The 10288-nt window shown below is 45.5% G+C and overlaps 1 protein-coding gene across 7 annotated transcripts in view; it reads right to left on the bottom strand.

Annotated features, from left to right (window-relative positions):
* Nucleotides 1–302: 302 nt before the first annotated feature.
* CHST11 (carbohydrate sulfotransferase 11) overlaps nucleotides 303–10288 on the bottom strand; it is a 250240-nt gene continuing 240254 nt past the window's right edge. For all 7 annotated transcript variants that reach the window (XM_028121665.2, XM_028121666.2, XM_088025307.1 and 4 more), the window contains one exon: nucleotides 303–1476. In XM_028121665.2, coding sequence (XP_027977466.1) covers nucleotides 622–1476 — 855 coding nt within the window. In that variant the 3' untranslated portion in view covers nucleotides 303–621. The remainder of the gene's footprint in view (nucleotides 1477–10288) is intronic.

Below are 10288 nucleotides of genomic sequence, written 5' to 3'. Positions count from 1 at the left end.
AAAAAAAAAAAAATCACATTTTTTTTTTCTTAGTGCAAGGGACTCTTGGGTTGCTTGGAATCTGTTTGGAATCAGTCCCTTGCAAAGGTGCCTTTTCTATTTATTTCTCACCGATTTCCAAGAAGGGTGGTATCAACAGACATCGCAAGGGTTATCAGACAGTTAACTCTGTGAGCGGTTAGTGAGGAGAACATTCATGCCCCAGAATGAGCTTGTAGCAAGCACAGAACAAAAACACACATTTCTTCTGCAAAGACATTAGGATCTTGCTGCCACAGAAAGAAATCTACACAGAGACCATGTTTAAATAACGATAAATAATATTAATTAGAATTTCTGGGATGCACAATTTGTGGAATTCACCAGAGCACAAGGAAACCTCTGAGGCAGTGTTGCAGGTATTCACGTCTAGGCACAAGGACACACCCAACCTATTCCCCTGCAAAGACAGCCGTCCTTCCCTACTAAGGATTTTAAATAATTCTCAACCATGCTGCTCGCAGCATCATTCCCCAAAGAAATATTACTTTACAAAATAACCCAATATCCATATAATTTCTTTTGACAAATAAACATCTTAAATTAAAAAGCACGATTCTCTCCCCTCTCCCCACGCCCCCTTTACTCCAACTTCAGGTAGCTTGGCACTGAGTAATTGAACATTAAAAAATCGAGTTTGTAGACTTCGTACAGCTGCGTTTGGTGCTCCGAGCTGATGTTCTGGAAGAACTCTGTGGTCATCTCGTCAGTAGTTCTCGTAGACTTGGCATAGGTGGGGAACCTCAGGTAGCTGCCCACGCCCGCCAGCCGCAGGACGTAGTTGGAGTCCTCCTCCAGCGTCTCGTACTTGCCCACGAGGTCGTAGTGGATGTGGCACGGATGGCAGAGCGAGTGCACGGTCTGCCAGTGCTCGTTGAAGGGCTCCTCGCGCTGCGTGTGCGGGTCGATGAGATAGGCCACGAACTCCTCGAAGCGCACGTCGTCACCCCTGCGCAACGCCTCCTGCGTGGCATTCTTGCGCTGCCGCCGGATGATCTTGGTGCCGTAGCGCTTGTGGAAGGACGTGTTGTACTTCTGCGTGAACTTGTTGCGGTAGGCGGACACCAGGCGCTCGAAGGGCTCGCGCACAAACAGGAACTTCATGTAGCTTTTCAAGCGGTGGTTGATTTCTGGGATGCTGTACTGGTTCAGCGTCTTGAGGTTGGCCGCCACGTGCGCCTCGCTGGCCGGGATCTCCATGGGGTCGCTGTACTTGCCCCGCCCGGTGAGCACCATCATGAGCCGCTTCCAGTTGGTGCACGCCACCTTGGGCACGTAGCAGTAGATGAGCTCGTGGTCCTCGTCCACCACCAGGTGCTTCAGGTCGCTGGGGGTCAGCACCCGCCGCTTGCGGCTCAGGGCGCTGTTGGCGCGACAGGTGTCCGTCACCTGGTCGCGCCTCATCTGGTGCAGGACGGCGGTGTTCGAGAGCTCCAGCTGCAGAGGGTACACAAGAGGAACACGAATTCAGTACGGGCGCGGGAGATGGGCCCTTGGGCCGCCTCCACAACCACGACGGCCAGCGTGTCCCCCCCCCCCGCCGCGGGCACAGTCGGCCCACGACCGAAATGGCCGGTCCTCCTTCCTAATTCTCCACCCCAGCTGCCTCGACTCTTTGGGTTCTTTGTTCCACCATGTTTCCTTTGTGGAGTAATAGTAATGATCAACTCTAGCTTTCGCATCACCCTCTACCTGCCTGGCATTTTACTAGTGGGCTTTGCGTTGGCTGTTTTTCTTCTCCCTGTACAACCACGTAGAAACGGGGTTGATTTAACAGTATCAAGAACCCGCCCCCGTTGCCAGGAAGCCTGCTGCCAGGCACTGGGGATGCGGCCATAAAACATACAAGGAGGCAACTGCCCTTATGGAGCTGACCGTCTAGCTGTTAAGGAAGAGGGAACTGAGGCTCAGAGAGGTTAAGTCACCAGCTTGAGATCACACAGTGAGCAACTGACTCCGTATTCAAACTCGGGTCCTCCTGGCAACGGAAGCCACCCACTTTGCACGCTACCCTGAGGTCCAGTATGCCCATCTTCTTGATTGAAGCATGGGGACTCTGGCATTTGATTGATCTACTTTAAAGCAAGGGGATCCAGTTTCTCTACAAGCCTATCACTGTGAACATCTGCTGCCTTGTGCGTCTTCTGGTGCCAGTGCCTTCTTGCTGCCTCTGGGAACCCACTTTCCTCCATTCCCAGTTAGTTCCTTTTCCCTCTCAAGCAGCTGTGCTGTGAGAATGGCAGCCTGGAGCTTGGGGACAGGGAGGAAGGCCACCATGCAGGGAGAGCTAGACTGGGAAGGGAGGGTACAAAGAGATGAGAAGACAGAGGGACGTACTCCCCGTGCCGTCACCTCAATCCCTGGGTCCATACATTGCTGAGACCAGACCCCTCAACTCCTGGACTTTTGTGACATCAGTCAGTACATTTGCTTTGGTGCATAAAGCAGTGTGAGTCTGGATTCTATCGTTTCGAACCCAAATATATGGGTATTGGCATTTACTACCCTCGAGCTTTTCTTCTCTGCCATATTCATCCATTGATGTACCCATTCAAACACGTGTCCAGACCTCACAGTGTACAGCGCTTGGCTCAGCACCCTTGGGAGACAGAACAATTTCCTAAAGGGCTCACAGTCAAGGAGGCATCAGACCAGAGAGAGCTGGCGGCCTCCAAAGGCCCAAAGGGACAGGCTGTGTGTGCTCCTTTGAATTCTAGGAACAAAAGTTTCTCCTCACAGGCCATATACCGGGAGCCGGTCCTTGGAGTCCACGTGGAGTAGGAAACAGAACACCTCACCCCCCCGGTGTGCTGACAACCCTAACTGTTGTTGCTTAAGGCCATGCCTCCATCTACCCTCCTGAATGTGCAATGTGGTTCTTCCTTTAAGTATCAAGGACATTGATATTAATTATGGTTAAAGCTATAGAGAAACCGGCGCACCATGGCTATGGAATAGCCGGTCTGGGGCTGCAGAGGACATGGTGTCCTGGCCTTCCTGCCCCGAGAACACAGACCTCATCCATGCACTTGTCTTTGATGTCCTCCATGGTCCCGTACCAACCTACCTTTCCAGTCCCATTCCTACTCCGCCCCTGTTCAGAACTAAAGGGAGCTCCAGAGAAATATCAACGATTCCCTCTTTTCCCTTTGTTTTTTAATTAAAAAAATTTTTTTAAATCCCAATATAATCGACACACAGTGGTATATTACAGTATATATACCGTGGTATATACAATGTACCTCGTGCCTCATCTGGTGCAGGATATACAATATACTGTTTCAGATACATAATATATTGATTCAGTAATTCTGTACTTTACTCAGTGCTCATCATAAGCATATCCTTGATCCCCTTCACCTATTTCGCTCCCCACACCCCGGCCCCCCCTCCCCCCGGTAACCACCAGCTCTCTATATTTAAGAGTATGTTCGCCTCTTTCTTGTTTTGCTTCTTAAATCCCACATATGGGTGAAATCATATGGTATTTTCTTTTTCTGACTTCTTTCACTTAGCATAATACCCGGTAGATCCAGCCGTGTTGTTGCAAATGGCAAGATTTTATCCTTGAAAAATTCCAGTGTGTGTGTGTGTGTGTGTGTGTGTGTGTGTGTGTATCAAACACATCTTCTTTATCCATTCATCTATCTTTAGACACTTAGGCTGTTTCCATATCTTGGCTATTGTAAATAATGCTGCAATAAACATAGGGGTGCATGTATCTTTTTGAACTAGTGTTTTCATATTCTTTGGGTAAATACCCAGTAGTGCAATTACCAGATCATATGGTAACTCTGTTTTTAATATTTTGAGTAACTTCCATACTGTTTTCCACAGTGGCTGCACCACTTTCCATTCCCACCAACAGTGTACGAGGGTTCCTTTTTCTCTACATCCTCGCCAACACTTGTTTCTTGTGATTTTAGCGATTGACAGGTGTGAGGTGATACGTCACTGTGGTTTTGATTTGCATTTCCCAGATGGTGAATGATGTTGAGCGTCTTTTCAAATGTCTGTTGGCCATCTGTTTGTCTTCTTTGGAGAAATGTCTGTTCATGTCTCCTGTCCATTTTTAAGTGGATTATTTGTTTTTTGTGGTGGTGTTTTATAGAAATTCTTCATGTATTTTGGATATTAACCCCTTATTGGGTGTATCATTTGCAAATATCTTCTCCCATTCAGTAGGTTGTCTTTTAGTTTTGTTGTTTCCTTTGCTTACAAAGCTTTTTCTTTTTTTAATTTTATTTTATTATGTTATGTTAGTCACCCTACAATACATCATTAGTTTTTGACGTAGTGATCCATGATTCATTGTTTTCGTACAACCTCCAGTGCTCCATGCAGTACGTGCCCTCCTTAATACCCATCACCGGGCTAACCCATCCCCCCACCCCCTCCCCTCTAGAACCCTCGGTTTGTTTCTCAGAGTCCATAGTCTCTCATGGTTCATCTCTCCCTCCGATTCCCCCCCCTTCATTTTTCCTTCCTTCTCCTAATGTCCTCCCTGCCATTCCTTATGTTCCACAAATAAGTGAAACCATATAAAAATTGACTTTCTCTGCTTGATTTATTTCACTTAGCATAATCTCCTCCAGTCCCATCCATACTGATGTAAAAAAAAAAGTTGGGTATTCATCCTTTCTGATGGCTGAGTAATAGTCCATTGTATGTATGGACCACATCTTCTTTATCCATTCATCTGTTGAAGGGCATCTCAGCTCTTTCCACAGTTCGGCTATTGTGGACATTGCTGCTATGAACATTGGGGTGCATGTGGCCCTTCTTTTCACTACATCTGTGTCAGAGCTTTTTCTTTTTCTTTTCTTTTTCTTCTTCTTTATTGCTGTAGTCCCAAAAGTGTATTTTTGTTTTGTTTTCCCTTGTCTGAGGAGACATATCTAGAAAAAAAGTTGCTACAGCTGATGTCAGAGAAATTACTGCCTGTGCTCTCTTCTAGGATTGTTATGGTTTCAGGTCTCACATTTAGGTCTTTCATCCATGTTCAGTATATTTTTGTGTATGGTGGGAGAAAGTGGTCCAGTTTCATTCTTTTGCATGTAGCTGTCCAGTTTTCCCAACATCATTTGTTGAAGAGACTGTCCTTCCCATTGCATATTCTGGCCTCCTTTGTCATAGACTAATTGAGCATATAATCATGGGCTCTCTATGTGTCTATTTTTGTGTCAGCTTTGATTACTACAGCTTTGTAGTATATCTTGAAATCTGGGATTCTGATGCCTCCAGTTTTGTTCTTTTTCAAGATTGCTTTGGCTACTCAGGGTTTTTTGTGGTTCCATACACGCTTTAGGATTGTTTGTTCTAGTTCTGTGAAAAAGTCTGTTGGTATTTTGATAGGGATTATATGGGATCTGTAGATTGCTTTGGGTAGTACGGACATTAACAATATCTGTTCTCCTAATCCACAAGCATGAAATATCTTTCCAGTTGTTTGTCATCTTTAATTTCTTTCATCAGTGTTTTATAGTTTTCAGAGTACAGGTCTTTCACTTCTTTGGTTAGGTTTATTCCTAGGTATTTTATTCTTTTTGGTGCAGTAGTAAATAGGATTGTTGTCTTAATTTCTCTTTCTGCTGCTTCATTATTAGTGTATAGAAATGCAACAGATTTCTGTATATTGATTTTATATCCTAAAACTTTACTGAATTTGTCTATCAGTTCCAGTAGTTTTTTGGTGGAGTCTTAAGGGTTTTCTATATATAGTATCATGTCATCTGCAAATAGTGACAGGTTTACTACTTCTTTACTAATGTGGATGCCTTTATTTCCTTCTCTTGTCTGATTGCTGTGGCTGACACTTCCAGTACTATGTTGAATCAGAGTGGTGAGAGTGGACATCCTTGTCTTGTTCCTGATCTTAGGGGAAAAACTCTTGAGTTTTTTACCATTGAGTATGTTAGCTGTGGGTTTGTCATATACGGCCTTTAGTATGTTGAGATATGTTCCTTCTAAACCTACTTTGTTGGGGTTTTTATCATGAATGGATGTTGTACTTTGTCAAATGCTTTTTCTCCATCTATGGAAATGATCATATATGGTTCTTATCCTTTGTATTAAGTTGATGTGATGTATTATGTTGATTGATTTGCAAATATTGAATCACCCTTGCATCCTGGGAATAAATCCCATTTGATTGTGGTGAATTATTTTTTTAATGTATTGTTGGATTTGGTTTGCTAGTATTTTGTTGAGGATTTTTGCATCTATGTTCATCAGAGATATTGGCCTGTAGTTCTCTTTTTTGTGTGTGTGTCTTTTTCTGGTTTTGGTTCAAACAATCCCCTTTAACATTTCTTGTAAAGCTGGTTTAGTGGTGATGAATTTCTTTAACTTTTGTTTGGGAAACTCTTTACCTCTCCCTCTATTCTCATGATAACCTTGCTGGGTAGAGTGTTCTTGGATGTAGTTTTTTCTTTCAGCATGTTGAATATATCATGCGACTCCCTTCTGGCCTGCAAAGTTTCTGCTGAAAAAAAAAATCAGCCTTATGGGGTTTTCCTTCTCTGTAACTGCTTTCATTTCTCTTGCTGCTTTGAACATTCTCTCTTTATCACTACTTTTTGCCATTTTCATTACTATGTGTCTTGATGTGGACCTCCTTGGGTTGATTTTGTTGAGATGGATCTCTGTGCCTCTTGAATCTGGATATCTGTTTCCTTCCCCAGATTAGGGAAGTTTTCAGCTCTTATTCAGATAAATTTTCTGACCCCCTTTTTCCCTCTTCTGGGATTCCTATAATGCAAATGTTATGCTGGATTGTATCACTGAGTTCCCTTAAACCATTCTCACTTTCTATTCTTCTTTTCTCTTTCTCCTGTTCAGCTTGACTGCTTTCCTTTACTCTGTCCTCCAGCTTGCTGATCCGTTCTTCCACTTCCTCTAGTCTACATTTATTCCCTCTAGTGTATTTTTAATCTTAGTCATTGTATTCTTCATTTTCTCTTTGTTGAGAGTCTGAGATCCTCCACTCTTTCCTCAAGTCCAGTGAGTTTCTTTATGACCATTACTTTAAATTCTCTACCAGCCCCATATGGCTGATCTCCGTTTTGTTTAGCTCTCTTGCTGTGATTTTTTCCTGTTCTTTCATGTGGGACACACTGCTCTGTCTCCTCATTTTGTCCAACTCTCTGTGGCTGTTTCTATGGATTAGGAAAATCGGCTCTCGAGAGTAGTGGCCTTATGAAGAAGAGGTCCTGTAGTGCCCTGCAATGCAATGCTCCCTGTTCACCAGAACCTCGCACTTTGGGCGGGGGTGGGTGGTCTCCTGTGTGCACTGCACATGCCTTACTGTTGTGGCTGAGCTGCTTTTGCCTCCAGTGCATTCATCGGCAATGGCTCTCTTGATCTGTTGTGGGCAGGGTTTGGTCCCTGTGGTGTTAGTGGGCCAGTCTGGGGCTGCCTTGGGCTTGAGTTGGGTCAGACCAGGCATTTGCCAGAGTTCCAGTAGCACCAAACTGCAGGGACTCTCCTTGTGTTGTCCCTTGAGAAGCGTTCGTTGGTGAGCAAAGCCTGCAGACTAATGTTGCCCCCCACCCCCCCACCCCCGCCCATTGCTAGGGCTGCAGTCAGACTGGCACGTGTGGTTATCATCTCCTCCTCACAGGGAAGGAGGCACTTTGGAGCGATGCTGGTTCTTGTCGGGGCTGCTTGCACACTGCTAGGCTTGTGGCACCACTGTGGATGGACTCCTGCTGATGCTGGTTTGGATGGGACAGGCCAGCAGGAGAACGTGGGGCTGGGGTACTGTTGGCAAGCTACGTCGAGTGTGTTCATGCTACGCTGGTTCCTGCAGGTGTCCATGCATCTAAGCCAGGGGGCAGGGAGGGAAATAGTGCCTGCCAGCTCTTTTGTTTTTGAAGTCTCCTAAAGATCCCTGCCTCTCCAGCACACACCCTGAGATCACTAAACATATTTGTATATTTACTGCCTTCCTGTATACCCCAGGCACTTTTTAAAGCTGCTGGTTCTATGCTGTATCTCAGCAAGGTTGTTTGTTTGTTATATGTCTCTTTAAGGGGGTTGGCGGGGGGGCTCAGTTTCCTATCACGCTCTGGCTCTCCCAGAGCTGAGCCTGCTAATTTTTAAAGTTCTAAGTGTTAAGCCCCAATAATTGTAAGAACTCATGGAGCTAAGTCCCTCTGGTTTTTAAAGTCAAATGTTATTGGGGTTTGTCTTCCCAATGCAGGTCCCCTGTGCCTGGGGAGCCTGTGTGGGGTCTGCTCCTCTCCCTTTTCTGTGTTGGCAGTGTCCTTCCCTCCCATGGACAGTGTCCCAGATCAGTTTGGTTCCTGACCATATCTCTGCCCTTCCCACCATTTTTGATGTGGCCTCTTTTCTACCTTTAGCTGTGGGGAGTCTGTTCTACCAGTCTTTGGGTCATTTTCACTGACTGTGGGTGTCATCTAGGTTTATCTGTGGGACAAGGTGAGCCTGAGATCCTCCTACTCTGCCATCTTCCCCAGAAGTCCTATGTTTTTCCCTTTGCGCCCAACCATTCTCATTTGGGATTCCCCCCTTTCCATTTTTGCTGGTATAAACCTGACAGTCCTTCAAGTTCCAATGTATTCCCTTGCCACACAAGTGGAAGAATCATTCTCTCCTCTGGACACCCACTGCATTAAGCATCCTTTACCCCCTGCCCCCCCATCATCTAGTTCATGCTTGGTTTTCTCAAGACTGGTGGCCACTTGCTTCACAGAGACTCCGAGCCCCAGAACCACTGCCCCACTCCAGGCCAGACTATGGGTGGCCTGGGTCCTGAGAAGGCAGAGGGATTAGTGAATACCCCACCCTACCCACCCCCAACCACCTGGACAGCCAAGTCAGTAAAACCATGAACCTGGGTATGACCCAAGAGGCTGGCTCTGAGTTTCCAATGAAGCACAATCTCTACAGTTCATCCTAAAACATTCACAGGGAAACTGGGATGGGACTAAATTAGGAAATTTGCTGAGTTTACTGGAGACCTGAGGGACGATCTGGTGGCCACCAGAGGAAATCATTACATCGTGCATTAGGAGCTCTGTATCTGCCTCCTCTCATGGTCGCCAGGACAGTGGTGATCATCAGACAGCATGAGTCAACAACAGATAGTAGGGGGAACTACCCTAAGGCTCCTTCACAGGTTATTTTAATATATCATCTCTAATCTTCCTGGTAATTCTCTGAATTAGATGCTATCACCACTGGAAATTTCCACACTCAAGGGAACAAAGCAAACCAAGACCGTGCTAATTCTAATGAGAATTCCACGTGTGAAGAGTAAGGAGATTCTCTCACTACTTTTAGCCTCACAAACCACCAGAAAGAGCAGAGGGATCATTAGTGCTCTCCTGATAGACGTTCCCCTTTGCGATGCTACACTGTCACTCTTCCCATCAAGAAGCAGAGTCTCTCCTTCTCCAGCTCCTTGACTCCACCCCGCTGGGAGTTGCTGACTAGTCGAATGTGGTGGAAGCAATGATGAGCAAGGTCTGGGGCCAGGTATGAAACCTTGTAGTTCCTATACTTTGTTCTCCTGAAAGGCTGCCTTTCATACCACAATGGCATAAGGTTCTCCCTGTCCAACAGAAGTGCCATGTAGTGTGGACTTTGACTTCCCAGGGCTGTGTCTTCAGTGCTTAAAAAAGCGCCAGTCACATAGCAGATGCTCAATAAATATTTGATGTGATGAATGAATCAGTTAATAATCTCTTTAGGGAAATGTGATATGAAAGCAGGAAGGTCCCTGTGTAGCAAATGAAACTTCCCAAATGTTCATGGATGCCAGAACATTCTTTAATAAAGGTTGTACTAGGATGAATACTGCCCCCCCCCAAATTCATGTCCACCTGGAACCTCAGAATGGGATCTTGCTTGGAAATAGGTATTTTACAGATGCAATTAGTTGAGGTCATATATTAGGATGGGCTCTAATCCAAAGATTGGTGCCCTAATTAGGAGAGAAAACAGAGACTCCAAGACAATCAGAGAGAAGGCCATGTGATGACAGAGGTAGAGGTTGGAGTGATGCATCTACCAGCTACAAGATGCCAAAGATTGTCAGCACCATCCAAAAGCCGGCAAGAGGCAAGAAGGGTCTACCCAGGAGCCCTAGGAAATGAATACAAGAGCCAAAGCTTCAGTCAGTAACTTTGAGCAAACTGATATAGAGTTTAAATGTGTAAGAGAAGATAACATTATGCAAGAGGATGGTTTTCCATAGCAAAAAAGGAAAGGGCCTTAGAGCACT

This window comes from Eumetopias jubatus, unplaced genomic scaffold (assembly GCF_037043125.1).
Source record: "Eumetopias jubatus isolate StellerSeaLion01/CBP00866 unplaced genomic scaffold, mEumJub1_p1.0 scaffold_8, whole genome shotgun sequence".
In the NCBI taxonomy this organism is placed as follows: Eukaryota; Metazoa; Chordata; class Mammalia; order Carnivora; family Otariidae; genus Eumetopias; species Eumetopias jubatus.
Note: the sequence above shows the minus strand (reverse complement) of the source record. Positions and strands in the feature narration are given on the sequence as shown.